The 17,160-nt window shown below is 42.4% G+C and overlaps 1 protein-coding gene across 1 annotated transcript; it reads right to left on the bottom strand.

Moving 5' to 3' along the window:
• Nucleotides 1–2,785: 2,785 nt before the first annotated feature.
• ghrhra (growth hormone releasing hormone receptor a) lies at nucleotides 2,786–15,644 on the bottom strand. Its single transcript, XM_086129535.1, has 13 exons — nucleotides 15,477–15,644; nucleotides 14,098–14,206; nucleotides 8,870–8,977; nucleotides 8,648–8,748; nucleotides 8,472–8,569; nucleotides 8,231–8,363; nucleotides 7,981–8,134; nucleotides 7,222–7,282; nucleotides 7,055–7,124; nucleotides 6,880–6,974; nucleotides 4,044–4,173; nucleotides 3,886–3,927; nucleotides 2,786–3,620 (listed from the first exon to the last, which is right to left on the bottom strand). Exons 1-13 carry the CDS (start codon nucleotides 15,561–15,563, stop codon nucleotides 3,474–3,476), a joined length of 1,335 nt encoding a protein of 444 aa, XP_085985661.1. The 5' UTR covers nucleotides 15,564–15,644; the 3' UTR covers nucleotides 2,786–3,473.
• Between the last annotated feature and the right edge of the window lie 1,516 nt (nucleotides 15,645–17,160).

The following is a 17,160-nucleotide window of genomic DNA, read 5'->3' as shown; positions in this document are numbered from 1 at the left end:
GCCATGATGAACAACAGCCATAATGGTCCCTAATATGAAGGAAACAGAAACATAAAATAGAGTTTGAGAGTTTGTGAAAACAAAATCAAAGTGGAATTGGCGAAAAATGAAGACAACTTATTTCATATTTTACGGTTATTTAATATTTCTTCATCTTTTGTATCTTAAATGTAACAACAAAATCAGTTAAAATTATACTACTTGATTTTAATCTTCTGTTTATTTATTCATTTTAAAATAATGGATTCGAAAAAGCATGTTTACAAGATAAATTCTTTTTAAAAGGTACAAATATTCCTTCTCTGACTCAACCTAAACCTGCAGAAACGTTTCCTATATTTTCCATCGTTTCATTTTACATCTTAGCTTGAATGGCTTCTAAAAATACGGGTTTTTGTACTTCAAACTACTTTTAATGTTGTGTTATGCTCTGCAGTCCTTGAATGCCCAGAAAGGTGTGTCTAAATAACTATTAATCATATTGAAAGAGAAATACGAGTCACATACTGTATATTTTACTTTCATTGATAAGGTCTCTACAGCTAGGACTCCGGTCTCAAATACCGCATCTGACCCCTCTGTCCATGTTCCATGTTCAGCTGTGCTAAATTCTTTTGAAACTGTGTCCTTGGCGCTTTTGGAGGATGTAGTTCGCCAGACGAAGCCATCTGGCTCCCCTTGCGACTCTCTTCCCCCGCACTTCTTTCAGGAGGTTCTCCCGAGTGTTGGCGCATCAGTCTTGGATATCATCAACAGCAGCCTCTCTTCTGGTGTAGTTCCCCAACAGTTTAAACATGCTGTGGTCCAACCCTTGATCAAGAAACCTGGTCTTGAGCCAGATGTGCTGTCAAGTTTCAGGCCCATTTCCAAACTGCCTTTCATTTCCAAAATTCTGGAAAAAGTGGTGCACATGCAGTTGAAATTTTTCTTGGATGAACATAACATCTTGGAGGTCTTCCAGTCAGGTTTCAAGACGATGCATAGCACGGAGTCAGCCCTGTTACGCGTTTCTAATGACATCCTCCTGGCAAATGAATCTGGAGACCACGTGTGTCTAGTTTTATTGGACTTAACTGCAGCATTTGATACAGTGGATCACAGTATTCTGCTGACTCGTTTGCAGCACTTGGTGGGCATTGGTGGCAGTGCTCTTGAGTGGTTTAGGTCCTATTTAGCTGACAGAACCTTCTGTGTCAGCCTTGGCTGCTCTGAGTCACGCACTGCTCCCCTGTCATGTGGTGTTCCACCGGGGTCAATTCTGGGGCCTCTGCTGTTCTCGCTGTATCTGCTCCCATTGGGTTCCATCTTAAGGAAACATGGTATTCCCTTCCACTGCTATGCAGATGACTGCCAGATCTATGTCCCACTGAGCAAGAAAGACGCCTTCTCATTAAGACCACTCCTATCCTGTCTGGAAGAAATCAAAACCTGGATGGCACAAAATTTCTTGAGATTCAATGAAAAGAAGACAGAGGTGATATTGTTTGGTCCCAGTGGCCCTTGTACATTCCATCCTGTAGACTTGGGCCCCCTGTCTCCTTATCTTAAGTCAACAGTCTCAAACTTGGGCCTTAAACTGGACAGTGATTTCAAACTCGATCGGCAAATTGGTGCCGTTGTTAAATCCAGCTTCTTTCACCTTAGACAGCTGGCCAAAATAAAACCTCTCCTCTCACATGAACACTTTGAGACAGTAATTCATGCCTTTGTCACATCCCGGCTCGATTACTGCAATGCCCTTTACTTTGGAGTCCGCCAGTCCTCCATTAAGCGCCTTCAGCTGGTCCAGAATGCCGCTGCTCGCCTCTTGACTGGTACTCGTAAGAGGGAGCACATAACTCCTACTCTGGCATCCCTTCACTGGCTCCCCATTCATTTTAGAGTTATTTTCAAGATCCTCTTATTTGTTTTCAAATCTCTGAATAATCTCGCGCCACCTTACCTCTCTGAGCTCATCCGCCCCTACACACCTGCCCGGCGTCTCAGGTCTGTGGACCAGACCTTATTAGAAGTACCAAGAACTAAACTGAGGCTCAGAGGGGATCGAGCCTTTTCTGTTGCTGGTCCCTCTCTCTGGAATGACCTCCCACTGAACATTCGGCAAGCCTCCTCGCTGCCCATCTTCAAAACCCTCCTCAAAACTCACTTGTATTCTTTGGCATTCGACTCAGCATGACTTAGATTTGTTCTTGGTTTTACAGTTTGGTGCTTTCTACCGCCTTTATTACCGATTTGTCTTACTGTTTATTGTGCATGTTAAATTGCTCCATGTACAGCACTTTGTATGCAGCGATGGCTGTTTGAAAGTGCTCTATAAATACTGTTGACTTGACTTGACTTGACTTTCAAAATACACATCAGTTATTTCTCACGCATTATGAATTTTCATTCATTACTGTGCTTTTTTTATCACATCATTTACATAAATCCCCTTTATCCACAGCAACAGGGAAAATACAGTATATTTCATAGAAAATATCATGTAAAATACTGTGTGACAATATGCAAGTGTGGACTGACACAAAGTGCTGAGTGATACTGTACATTAACTCATTCACTCCCAATGACGTTTTTAAACGTCTTTTCAGACTTGGTCTAGAATTGGCTGGTACTGAATGAGTTAATGCTAAAACCAGAAGACAAAACACAATTTCCACACTTGGTTTAAAATATAAAACCCCCAATTCTAATGAAGTTGGGATGTTGCCCATCCATTCATCGCGGGCGTGCTGGAGACAATCCCAGTTTGGGGGAAAGGCTAAATAATCAATTTGAATGTGAAATATCATGTCTTCATAGTTCCACCTTCAATTTTATTGGGGTTTGTGCAATACGACACTGGAATATTGTCATCATAAATGCTCAGTCTAACCATGGTGATGCCATTTTTAATTTGGTAACTTGCTTAGTGAAAATTAAATAATAATGACAAAAGGGAACAGCAGAGAATGCAGACAGTACAAAAAAACATATCAAGCCAAAATGTACAAAAAAAATACAGATGAGTTAATCCATTAAAACAAAAAAATGACTTGACCATTAAATTGTGAACTGTAATCTGAAATAATTGTATTTTTTTATTTTTTTTGTCTTTTAAAACTATTCGAGAGGTTCAGAACTTTTCACAAATCACAACCATTGATCATTACCCACTCGGGTCTGTTATTTTTACAAATGATTTAACAATCTGAAGCTGTGCAAATTACATATAATTAATATTTAAAATGTTTTATTCAATTGTGAAATAAAAACTGAATCAGCTCAGATTATTTTTTTCATTAGCCTTATTATTTATTTATTTTTTTAATTTCCTAAGGCCCAACATAAAACACTTTTGACACATGGTATAAACACAAAGACTCACACAGGATGTGCTCTCAAAAGGCTCAGTGCAGCACAGAACGAGTCAATCCACCTTCTTGTTCTCACAACCCAAAATGTGGATTTAATGTCCATTCAGTGTTTGCTTCCGGTCATACAGTAGAGATGTTGCCGGTGGAGGGGGGCCGCTGTAGCCCCGCGTGTGCTCCAACACTAAACTGACTGATGCTTCGCTTGGCTGGCATACGCTGACTTTGGTTGTGACATTTCCAAAGCCACCTCCGCAACTCCGCCTGCACCTGGGAAGCAACCGAATTTCTTGCTGTGTACTACTGTATTATCTTTAATTGAACCACAAAAGCATGGTGCGGTTGTCAAGCAAGAACTGGATCCCCACAAAGAAAAGATATTTTGAGAGGCCGTTAGCAATGATCACTGACGGCATACTGAAGGGCTAGGGCTCTATATGTTTTGTTTTTTCATTAGGACACCTGGGAAATTATCTTAAATTGTGGGGAAAATACATTAAGTGTTCTTTAAAATGGTTGAACACGACTGGCTTACCTCTCCATTCATGAAACAGTAGAGCAGAGCAACCACAAAGCCCTGAAAAAAAGCAACAGACTGCATCTTTGAAACCAGAATAAAAAGGTAGTCCAAATAATGTTTTATGATCCCCCAAAAAAAAATGTCTGCTGGTGTGTTTGAGGAGTTGGTGGTACCTGGAAGGATCCGAGGCCCAACTCGATGTAGAGCCGGGCTGCCACACCCGTGTTTTCGGGCAGGAAGGCAAACACAGTGTAGTGCATCCCAAACAGAGGGATGAGGAAGAGCGTGGATTTCGCCAGCTTTCTGAGGAAGAAAACAAAAGTTCACACAGGAGATGATAAGACAACACCACAACATTCCAGTCATTAAAGGCATCCGTTTATTTGAAATGGCAAGGGAGACCCAAATGCAAATTTCCAATCAGTGGATTAAATGTAATGAGACAAAACAGTAACTCAGTGTCCTGAGAGTTGAGTTGAAATCAGAAATGAATATACGTATATATGTAGATAGATGGATGGATGAATGGATGAATTATGTGTCTAGCTTTCGCCGACAGCGCGCCAAACTTCACTGTCATAATCGGGTTAAACAACAAAAACATTTTTTATTGCAAACACTGACACATCGAACAACTAAACGGTGGTTTAATTTGAATGTAAATAACCAGCTTTTATTTTTTTATTTTCATGATGTTTTCCAAAATAAAACTATCGTGAATGAAAAAAACCCCACCATATGCATTCAGCTCATAAATCTGACTTCAATACTGGTTAATAAAAACACATTTGTAGACAATTTCGGATGAGTTCATTCACTACCTCGCTCGTTGTACTTTAGCATGCAAACTGTTAGCATGTTAGCATTTGATCAATTGTTATTATCTTAGTACTTTTATCCGGTTTCATCCATGCATCCATCCATTTTCTGAACCGCTTTATCCTCACAAGGGTCGTGGGGCATGGTGGAGCCTATGCCAGCCATCTTCGGGTAGTAGGCCGGGGACACCCTGAACCAGTTGCCAGCCAATCGCAGGCCACACAGAGACGACCAACCATCACCAGCGCTCACACTCACACCTAGGGACAATTTCGAGTGTTCAATCAGCCTGCCATGCATGTTTTTCGGAATGTGGGAGGAAACTGGAGTACCCGGAGAAAACCCATGTAGCCACGGGGAGAACATGCAAACCTAACCCGGATCGAACCCACAACCTCTGCACTGTGAGGTCGACGTGCTAACCACTGGACCGCCAGGTGACAGCTTGACCATGGAAAATATGCGTTATGTGTTAGAGCCATGAGGAAAATTTGGTTAAATTATATATTTAGCTATTTCTTCACCATTGAATAAATTGAATTGACCAGGTGCAAGCTGTTTGGCTTGTACTTGATGTTTTATATTTTTGCTATTTTACCTACAGTAAGGGCGGCCCGGTAGTCCAGTGGTTAGCACGCCGACTTCACAGCGCAGAGGTTCAATTCCAGCTCCGGCCTCCCTGTGTGGAGTTTGCATGTTCTCCCCGGGCCTGCGTGGGTTTTCTCCGGGTACTCCGGTTTCCTCCCACATTCCAAAAACATGCATGGCAGGCTGATTGAACTCTCTAAAATTGTCCCTAGGTGTGAATGTGAGCGTGGATGGTTGTTTGTCTCTGTGTGCCCTGCGATTGGCTGGCAACCGATTCAGGTTGTTCCCCGCCTACTGCCCGAAGACAGCTGAGATAGGCTCCAGCACCCCCCGCGACCGTAGTGAGGATTAAGCGGTTCGGAAAATGGATGGATGGATGGATACTTACAGTAAATGTATTAAAAATATAGTATTAAGGTATCTGGGCTCCATTAGTTGTCCTGCCTTTAGGCTGTTAAAAAGCTTGATGCCGGTGGGTGGTGATGCATCATTCCGGTAAGCATCATTCGGAAGACAGTCGGACCTGGAGCAACAACTTTTCTGACCGTGCCACCTGTTACGTGGATAGTGTAATGTATTATAGTGTTCATGGGCTAACGTTACACTACTTAGTCTTTTTTTTTTGGAACGCCTTAATACTTTGTGTTCAAGAGGAAATAAAGCGAAGCCCTTTTTTTTTTTTGTTGTCGTCGTTGCTGAACGGAAAAGCCCGTCGAAGAAAGGCACGAGTCGGGAACCTTCATGCCCTGCTGACGTAGTGACAAAAAGACAGTAAGTTGCCGCTGTAGTATGTTTGTACGATTTCTTATTTTTGTGAGTTGACTTACAGTACATTTACATCAACTCCATGTTACGTAGTTAATGATATCGCTGCTTTTATGACGGGGCTGTTGTGAACCTTAGCATGATTTCAATTATTATCATTTATGCAAACGTTTAAATGTAGTTTTAAACATTTTTTTTAATGACTTGTTAGTCACAAACTCCTGCCATACTACCAAAAGTTGTTTTCTCTCAAGCCAGTATATCACACCTAATATTTGTATTACCGGTACTAAAATTTATCGATTTATTTATTTCATTTGTGGACACTGTTTGAAAAATCCCGTTGGGTGACAAAGCTATTTCTGGTATCGTGTGCTATTTTTAAGGTCTTCCCGTCTAAATTAATTCAGTTGAACACTAATCAAGTAGAAATATTATCCAGTACAGGTCCTGTATGACACTTTTTTTTCCTTACATAATAATCACTCTATATGTGTTCGGGTCAAAAGGCATTAGCAGGAATCATTAAATGAATCTAATTTCTCAGCTAAGTCCTCTTAAATAGCTCTAATAAACGGCATCAAGGTCAAACGTGATGATCCGTTTTGACAGTCCTTTTTTGAGGGTGCGACCTTGGCGGAGGTTTTGCCTTGCTGCCGGAGATCACAGACTTGATTTACAAAATCAAATTCAATCAGTGCAAAGTCGAAAGAAGCCTCAGGAAGATGCTCACTCCTCCAGGTTATGACTCCTGCCAGTTTGTGAACCTCATTCCGAGTCAAAAGCAATATTTCCCACATCAAAACCTCTTTTAATATTTCATCCTCCGCGACTCACATAAAATGTCCAGTGTCGTTGTTCCCGGATATGGCGGAAGATTTGAGCTTCTGGACGAGGATGCGGATCACGTTGATGAAGATGACGATGTTGACCTGTTAGATATGACAGCGGTGTCTTAGCCCGAGCCATCCATTCGCAGTCTTTGGACATGAAACAAACAAAAGCCACTCACCAGCAACGTCGCTGTGATTGGACCTTTAATGATCCACCAAATGCCAACGTTGTCCGTGTCATCCCAGCAACTAGTCACGTATGAAAGAAATTGAATAATCCTTTTGTTTGTTTGTCGTGATATGACCCGATGCAACAACGTATGGTAGTGTATACTGTCAATCTTACCCTCTGTCATCATAGAAAAATCTCATGAGCACCCAGGCGATGAGAATAGTCGATGGGAGGCCTGTGAGGAAGTAAGCAAGCAATGATGAGAGGAGACTGTGTGGAATTTTTAACAACAACCAAAAGGGAAGCAGTAGGTCACCAGAGCATTCAATGAAATGCAATTATAATAATACACCTTGCTTTGCTTTTTTTTTCATTTATAACATTTTAATAACCCATTTAATTTATAATCCAATAGATATTGAAAGTCACACAATCAACCATCTATTTTTCAAAAATTTAATTAACATTTTAAGATTTGAATTTGGACTTAAAAATACCAAATGTATTTGAATAATAATACAGGGATTGGGATGGGTCGACATGTTCGAAATCACCCCCCCCCCCACTCCCCCCAAAAAAAGAAATAAAACAAATCTGAGAAAATGTGAATCTGTGGGAGCTGAACAACCACTATGCAGGGGCTATCTGTAGTTTTATCACCATTCACCACTAGATGGCAGACATGTCTTAGATGTGCTTACGCTGGGTCTTTTACTAGTAGTAAAATATACTGTGATGATGACCTTGAAGGCTCGAAATTCTTCGTTCTGAATACAAAGTGATCGGAGTCGATCTTCGCAAACTGCAACTTTAATTCGCCAATCTGAAAAAAATGCACGCAGTCCTCCGCAAATTGCTTCTTTCCTCGTCCTTCACCCACATGGCAGACAAGATAAGGATGGCTCTCGACACCTTAATTAACACCAAACTTACCCCATCCAATCACGATGTACCACCAGAAGTACTTCCTCTGGGAGACGAAGGTGAGCGCCAGCAGGGTCTGCAGATACATGCCCTCCACCAGCAGCCAAAAGTAATTGGCCAGGATGCTGAACTGGAAGAACGCCACGGCCGACTTGCACGCCGTCTGACGGGGAACAACGGGTCCGTCCGTTTTCTTTTTTATTTTTTTATTTTAAGTGAACTTCTTCACACCCTTGACGTCTCTCAAGTGACGGCTCACCGTGGACACGGAGCAGTGGTCCAACGTCTCGTCGGCGAACAGCACCGTGTCTTTGACGAAGACGGCGCTGGCCCTCAGGATGAACGAGGAGAAAAGGTTGACGTGGATGTAGTTCCTGGTGCAGCGGAACTTCCTGAGAAGAGAGGGGGGGGAAAAAATCAACCGGGTACAGCGATTACTACTTTTTGTATATATATATATATATATGTATATATATATATATATATTTATTTTTTTTTACCTGAAAGCGGTGAACAGCACGACAGCAGTTATGAGCGAGATGAGCGATGTGGCGTAGCCCACGGTGTACACTTGTCTGAAAGTGGACAGATAACTGGTCTGCAATCAGGGAAACGAAGCACAGAGCAGCCTTGTTAATATATTGCGGGATAGGAATTGTGAGTGATTTCAACTAACCTCTGATTCAGGTCCACTGTCGTCGCTAAAAGCACACACTTCCTGGTAGGGCGGATAAATGTCCGACCAGCCGTCTGCTGTACAGTTTCTGTAAACGAATCCTTACCACGCAGGCAAAGAGAACGCGAGGATGTTTTAATGGTCAATAGCAAAAGCTTATTTTGGAACCCAGTAGTAGCCCAATACAGATTCCAAGGTGTACTTTGAGCATTTCCAACTGACCTCGACCTCTGGAGAAATGCTGAAAGATGCCAGAGCACGACAGGTTGACCACCTGACCTACGTCGGCTCTCAACCAGCATCCAATCTGGTCCCACTCCGTCTGGCATCCTGGAAGCAGCCACATAAGGCTTTTGTTCAAACAAAATCAGTCATTTGATCTTTTGTCCGTTGTTGCCCACCAAAAAGTAGTATATTTGAAATCCAATTTGTTTGACCGACATCAAACCCTAACGCAATGCCAAAACAAAAACCCAAATCCTAGCCTTAAGAAAAGTAATCATTATTTATTTTTCGAAAAATGCTTCATTTTAATTTAATTCGAATTAGTTTTGGTGTTCGTTTTATTTTTTTAATACACTGAGTATTTCTTGTGTGCATGATTAAAAAACAAACAAACAGTAAGTTTTGTGTAAGAAAGTAAAGTACAATTCTTAAACAACTGACCTTCCTTCTTCTGCTGTACAGCAATACAGAAATAAACACAATTAAAACAAACCCCAAAAGTTCACGTATGATATTAATTGACAAAAACTAAAAGGACGTACAGTTTTACTATAATTATGGTCAGTTTGGTAAATGTACGATTTAGTTTTTGAAAATCATTTCTATTTTGTTCACAGAAAAGCTTTTTGTCAATTTTCTTGTTCGTTTTCATGATTTATCATTTTGGTTGGACCATTTCGACCCCTCTCTCCTGTGTCAACTTATAATGTCAGAACATAGTGTTTGATGATATTTTTCTTCTTTAACATAAATAGTTCAGTCATTCATTGCTAGCCTAACGTGGGTTTCTTTACCCAACAAATCTGAATAATGTACGCTGTTTTTTTGTTTTTTACACACGTATGTAATATTTGTAACTTGAATATGTTATACATTGAGGGTTATTTAACATGAAGGATTAGTTGTATGTATTTCACATGTGATTATAATTATATTTTGCTTCCGATGCTGATGTAGCCTTCTGTGAAAAATGAGTTTGACACCCCTGGCCTAGCCCAAACCATTTCTCTCCATATTCCATATAAACACTGTAGCTCCTCTCTATCAGCCATAAACCTCCTCAAATATTTTTTGGACATTTGTCTAAGGGTTCATCAAACAACCTGACGGGTTGCATCCGACAAAGCGGCTTAAAAAGAGTCCTTCCCTCATTCTCCTTTCTAAAAGTGTCTCGCTCGGGTCGTTGCTTCCTGTCACACGGTGCAGCATTTTTTTTTTTCTTCCACGGGACTGTCTTACATTTCAGAGTCTCTTACATAACAGTCGTCATCCGGGACGAGTGCCGAGCAGACAAGGTGAAGGTAAACAAGTCAAGACGAGTCGGAACTTCGCTAGAGCTCACAAAGAGAAGATGACAAAACGTACAGGGACTAATATTAGAATAATAGAAATAACGGGGGAGGGGATGTGTCAGTCATAATGCTCCTGGCTGATGTGACAGCAAAATAAATGTCAAATATATTCAACGCAGGAGAAAGTTGCGCTAAAAAAAAAGCAAATGCTGGAAGGATTATCTTATTGCACAAAATTAAAAAAAAACCGCCATCCTGTTCTCACGCATGTTCAGTCAGGAGGCGGAGTTTGGTGCCTCGCAAATCAAGAACCCGTGAGTACATGAATTCAATCAGAAAATATCATTTAGGTAACCTTAACATGAAAGACTATACTGTAATGAAAAATAAATGATAATAATTAACAATTCAACAAAAGCTGACACTTCGATTGATTTTCAAGGCTAACCAACCCAAAATGTTGGAAGCAGCGTCTCATTTTTTTCATGACATCTCCTTCAAACGTTTAGGGAGTTTTTCTCGATGTCTTACCTAGAGGCTGATTAGATTATGAAGGCATTACTAGCCACAATGCTGAGCAGTAACTTGTCTTGTTCATTTCGAACACCGTCCCATATATCTATTTGCCTCCATTCGCGTGTGTTTAAGTGAAGACGTGACGTCATCTCAATGTGGGACCTGAAGCGGACGATAATGCGCACGGAATCAAGTCTCCTCCGAGGCTTCCTGTCAAAAAGGGCACGTCAAGGATGTGCAATTCATTTCAGAAACAAGTTTTAGTTTTAATGTCACATTTGACGGGTATGTGTGTAAATATGTCATCTGGATGTGTCGGTGCAGCAAAATGAATTGTGCTGCACACACGAGACACTTTTTCAGATGCACGCCACACACTCTTTCATTGCCCCCCCGTCAGCAGGCAATGTTTTCAACAGCGTGGGTTGCTTTGTGTACAACTTCCTGTTTGCCGATTTTTGATGTATCAACCTAGATTTATTTATTTTTAATGATGGGGAACTATGACTATTCTTGGTGTTCCTATCCAATTTACATGAAAATAGATGATGCGTCTATTTATTCAAATGCTTGGTTTGACTTATCATGTGAGAAAGGTATTTATTTAACCCTTTCATGCACCCTGTAACCTGATAATACGATAAACTGTAGGAACCGCTGAAGGGTTAACCAGATGTGTACGATTGCATTGTTGCAAGTATATGTATTTTATTTTGTCAGTCATTTCTATTGATATGTATCCTTATAAAATCTAATTTTGTTCATTTTCACCCTTATTATATTGATTATATATGACCTTGTTTATTAGTTATTTACATGTACATGCATTGTGAGTGTCTGGCAACCAGTTCAAGGTGTACCCCACCTACTGCCCAGAGACAGCTGGGATAGGCTCCAGCACACCTGCAACGATCGTAAGGATAAGCGGTGCGGAAAATTGGAAGGCTGGCACCCACAACACATGTCCGCAGAGCGCAGCATTTGTCTGCCCGCACTTCGATCAAATCCACCAAAACTGCATTACTCCATCTGCGCCACAACTTAGATCTGCCCGTAGCTGGCCAAAAGATCAATCTAGTTTCCACCATCGAATTACCAGGTGAGCCAAGGGCGTGTAATAGAAAACGCCCTTGCTCCGCCTAAATGCTCATGGAGGTCTGCCAAATTCCCAGAAACGCTAAAGAAGGCTTGCACCTGCACAAAAATCAACATGCGCCAGTTTTTACACCCAAGCGTGAGTGCTCTGTCTCCAAAAATAGTGCCTCACAAGTGATGAAACAATTGTCCAGATGTATGTACAAAGTATGAGAGATACATCTGGAACAACAAAAGCAACAAAAAGTCCGGTTGTATGAAAGTCCTCTAAACAGGGCATGTGTCTCCAAGCGTTACTAATAACATTAATAATGGCTGCATCGCATTGAAATCATTACGATGGTTCACTGGCTTACTGGGTCACTAAAATAATTCGTTGTTGATGTCGCAGTTGTCAATGACACTGGTATGCATGTCCAAATGTGAATAGTCAAAATGTCTACTGGCGACTTCCTATGTAAATGTGTGTACCACAGAAAGATACCAGTGAAGTTTTTTTGCGAATTAGAACTGTCTGGCAGTTCAGTAAACTGTTGATTAAATGTCAACTGCACAATAAAAGCAAACATTTCCATCAAATGGTGATCACCTTATTTTTGTTGGAATCATTTTATTAAGCAGCTCTTGACTTCTTTTTACACTTATACCAATTGTCAATTAGAGTTACTATGGGCTTTATTATGGCAACTAAATGAAACGTGATGAGGAAGAAAGTAACCATTTTTTTACATTTAATTTCATTGTTATGAATGTATGCTTTTTATAAAGTACACTATTATAGAATGCTATATTTCATACTAAAAAAAACACATTACAAGTGAATTCACTTGACATGATTTTCTCCTGTGTTTCTTTTAATGAGCACCACGGAACGGATTATCTTCGACGTTGGATGTCGCAGCGTAATGAATTGACCTTTTCAAATCAATGAGGTCCTCGCCCTGACAAATGTTCCGAGCCGGAGCTAACAAAGAAGACAAATTCAGGAGGTTCTGTTTGAGGCTTTCTAATAATAAACGGTGGTGCAGTTCATTCATGAATTGGACTGCTTTGACATAGTAGTAAGATTCCCATGTGGGGATTGACTCTGTGCTGGCTTTGGAAGCTCAAAGTCAGACAGATTTTCATTTTTAGCCATTGATGGAAAGAAAGAAGCGTCATTCTGTGATGTAACATTTGTCCTCATTTTTCAATACGTCACATGAATAATGGAAAGGTGAACTTTTTTTTTTTTCCCCCAGGACCGACATCTTTGTTGAAAGGTGTAATCACAAGGTAGGTTGACATCATTTCAGCCCCCTCGTGAGGCTCACAAACAGTGGCTTCAGTGCAAAAAGCCCATTTAGCGAGAGGAAGAAGCCCTGAGCGTTCCTCTCTGTTGGTTTGGCCTTTTGTGGCCGAGAAAGGGCTTTAAAAGGGACGTGTTGACACTTGAATGTCACCTTATTTAGGATTAGCCTCACTCTTTTGGAATTGCTTTGGACACCCAGGGGAGAGCGTGCTGATGATAACCGTGGATGGCGCCATCGCAGCGGGAAGGCTCAGAGTGAAGCATTTATGCTAACATAAAAAGCTAAATATTCATGTCATGGAAAAGAATCGGCCTGTAGTTGAAACGCAGCGGGGAAATACTGGCATCGTAGTAAAAATAAAAATAAATCAATATTAAAAAGCCGCTGACTAAAAGAACGTACAGTGTCAAAACAAGATTTTGGACAGCTAGGCGAGTGAAGGGACGGCAGTAAACTGAGAGGATTCAGAAGCGACATGAGAAGGCAAATTTCATCTTTCACCTGTTTTTGATATATATATATTTTAATTGATTGTACATTCCAAAAAACAAAACGTCAATTTGATGACATATGTCATGCTACAGAAAGTAGCAGCCGTGGCTAACGTCACCATGTCCACGTTAATGAGGGGCGTGGCCTTGACTGAAATTCAAGTGGGGCGGGGCTAGTGAAGTGAAGCTCGATTCAAATCTTGCTAATTGTTTTAAAACTGCAAACTCACCCATGATAGACATCATAAAGCACAAGCGTTTCGATGATGCAAATAAGCCGTGTGTTACTTTCTTTAAGATGCGCTAATCTAATATTAGTCTTACTGGAGGAAATTGACGTTTCATAATTAGCTTTTGCTTAGCCTTAACTAGATCCCGCAAAGCTAAATTAGATTGCACCTTTTCCCCATCTGTCTTCAGATAAAAACATCTTACAGTGTGCCGTCGTTTGTCACGTGAGGTGCGTGTGTTTATGTGCTTTTTTTGTGTGTGTGTGTGTGTGTGCGCGCGCGCGCAAAGCATCATCAAGAGGCACCAACCACCGCGGGTCGTCTGGTTCTCAACTTCTCTCCTCCTCGCCTGGTTGCAAGTCTCGCCGGCCCTCAGGTGCTGAGCAATGATGGCGCAGTCCGGATGAATGGCTTCCATCTGAAAACATGACACGAGACAGCCGCCGTCAGCGAGACACACGCTCACACACACAACACAAATGGCTGCTATTTTACTCAGTGGTGTAAGAATGTGAAAAGTCACATCATCACTCTCACTTCCTGTTGTGTCAAAATGAATTTTTGCTGTCCGATGAGTATTTTAGGCACCACAGCAGATGTTGCCATGGATGGACATTGTCTGATTGTGACCTACTGTCTGCTGCAGCAAAGTGTCACGCTTTGCTGGGTTCTGTGTAAAAGGCTGATCTCGGACCCTGGCCAACTCCACTACACCGCCGGTCTGATGTCATATGATTATCTGATTGCAGGAATCTGTTTACCCAGTCACGGCAATATCCCGCCTTTGCTTCAGTACGTATAAAAAGCATAGTCGGTTAAATTCTGGACTTTCAGTAACGGCTGTGACATACCTATTAAGCGCGATCTCTTGCTTTCATCTCGTTGCGTTGAAAGCACTTGTATCTGTCTGACAATTTTATTATTATTTTTTTTTGCATGACTGTCTTGGCAAGGGGGCGGCCCGGTAGTCCAGTGGTTAGCACGTCGACTTCACAGTGCAGAGGTACCGGGTTCAATTCCAGCTCCGGCCTCCCTGTGTGGAGTTTGCATGTTCTCCCCGGGCCTGCGTGGGTTTTCTCCGGGTACTCCGGTTTCCTCCCACATTCCAAAAACATGCATGGCGGGCTGATTGAACTCTCTAAAATTGTCCCTAGGTGTGAATGTGAGCGTGGATGGTTGTTCGTCTCTGTGTGCCCTGCGATTGGCTGGCAACTGATTCAGGGTGTCCCCCGCCTAATGCCCGAAGACGGCTGGGATAGGCTCCAGCACCCCCCGCGACCCTAGTGAGGATCAAGCGGTTCGGAAAATGGATGGATGGATGTCTTGGCAAGGACCTTCTGATACCCCCCGATGTGACAATTTGGCAGACTCTTTGGAGGGCTCAATCGTCTCTTGCCCGCGACCCCTTGTGACCTACGGTACGCCGCTGCAGTCAGCTTTGCAGACAAATGTGTCAGTCACTTTAAATATGAATCCAACTACACTACCTGAAGATGATCGAAGCCATTTTGAAATCCATCCAACAGTTCCCCCGGCTGATTAATTTCTTATAACATGACGGATGGTCACGCTGCCTAATGAACACTTATTAGCGTTACCAGCCTAATGATGACATGTGAGCTCCATGCAGCTAAAAATGGCAAATAATCATTAACATGTCTGCAAATGAGAGATTCAATGACACTCACCGTGGGGACACAAAGACACAAGAAGAGGAGGAATTTCTCCCGATGTTTGGAAAATCTTTCTCGATTGGGCCTTTTGATATGTCTCATCGCGGTGGTGGTGATGATGGCGATTAATTCCAGACGATTTGAATCCTGTGTATGTGTGCAGAAGCCCCGCTATGAAATATGCACTGTGTCAACCTAAAATAGATGACTGCCAGATGAAAACTTCTGAGTCTCGCCCCTTCACTCTCTCTCTTTTGCACTCCCCCCCTCCTTCTCTCTCTCTCTCACTCTCTCTGAGAATCAGGTGAAGGCGCATCTCGGAAGAGGCAACAAGGCTGCATGGCCCATTTAAAGACACGACGTGCTTCCTCATCGCTAAGAGGAGGCAATCGGTCACGCGTTAATGAATGTCAACGGCGAGCGGCGGCGGGGGGCGTGCACGTCCCGGACAAATGCGTGTGCATGAGCAAATCGGCTTGATTTGATTGAGGTGACGGCTAACTCAATTACGTCCATTTAAAAAGTCTGCGCCTCTCAATGGATTCCTGCAAATGTTCCGGCCTCATTAGGCCCATGCTGCGCATCACTTGGCTATGTTGGCGTCATTGATTTGTTGATTTCTAGCGTTCTTATTTGAGGGAGGCCTCTTGAGTGGATGACCCGGCCATCTAGACACCCGTCAATGTGATGCGGTGTCGTCTTAATGGGTATTCGAAGCGCATTGGGCGCTTCTCAAGTCCGTCAAATTGGAAAAGTCTCATTTTCTGTGATGGCGTTTAGTTGTCGTCAGTGGATAGGGAACCCATCGAAAAACCGACTGGTTGGAGTGAAGTCAAGTAGTTGAAGGCGAAAGAAATCCTTACTGTTAGCTTACCCTTTCTACATCTGTAAAATAGAATAGATCTTTTTGCCGGCCCGGTGGTCCGGTGGTTAGCGCGTCAACGTCACAGTGCAGAGGTCATGGGTTCGATTCTGGCTCTGGCCTTTCTGTGTGGAGTTTGCATGTTCTCCCCGTGGCTGTGTGGGTTTTCTCCGGGTACTCCGGTTTCCTCCCACATTCCAAAAAACATGCATGGCAGGCTGCTTGAACCCTCTAAATTGTCCCTAGGTGTGAGTGTGAGCATGGATGGTTGTTCGTCTCTATGTGACCTGCGATTGGTTAGCAACCAGCCTACAGCCTGAAGACAGCTGGGATAGGCTCCAACACCCCCCGCGACCCTTGTGAGGATAAAGTGGTTCAGAAAATGGATGGACGGATAGATCTTTTTCTTCTATTTGACGGAGGCATTTACTTTTATGTCGACGACTCACATGGTGAAACACGTGTGTGTGTGTGTGTGTCTGTGTGTGTGTGAGTGTGTGTGTGTGTGTGTGTGTGTGTGTGTGTGATGCTTGGAAGGCGTCGAGTTGACCACAGTGGAGAACCCACCTAGTGAAATTCCTCGGTGTGATACAGTGTAGCTTGAATGAGCATTTTAAGCCTGTGCTATACGCGTGCGTAATATGTCAAAATGTTCTAATTGAGGGAGGCGTATGACTGTCCTTCGTAAATGACCCACCAGGCAAAACGCTTATCAGCATGATGCAGCGTACAGTGGTTCGAATGCGCGATGATGACGCTAGGTTACGAGAACACGACATTAATTAGCCCTCGGCTTGCCCACGGTAATGACTTACTGACAAACCGAGGTCATCTTGC

The sequence above is a fragment of the Hippocampus guttulatus genome, chromosome 14 (assembly GCF_054856545.1).
Source record: "Hippocampus guttulatus isolate MCC_2025c chromosome 14, RoL_Hgut_1.0, whole genome shotgun sequence".
NCBI classification, from domain to species: domain Eukaryota; kingdom Metazoa; phylum Chordata; class Actinopteri; order Syngnathiformes; family Syngnathidae; genus Hippocampus; species Hippocampus guttulatus.
This window is presented reverse-complemented; position numbering and strand designations above follow the sequence as displayed.

Excerpts from the sequence above, each read along its gene's own strand:
- ghrhra (XM_086129535.1), bottom strand. The coding sequence starts at position 15,563 with ATGAGACATATCAAAAGGCCCAATCGAGAAAGATTTTCCAAACATCGG. Across the intron at positions 6,975-7,054 it reads CAATCACAGCGACGTTGCTG|GTCAACATCGTCATCTTCAT; the intron begins GTGAGTGGCTTT and ends CATATCTAACAG. Across the intron at positions 3,928-4,043 it reads TGGGCCTCGGATCCTTCCAG|GGCTTTGTGGTTGCTCTGCT; the intron begins GTACCACCAACT and ends GCTTTTTTTCAG.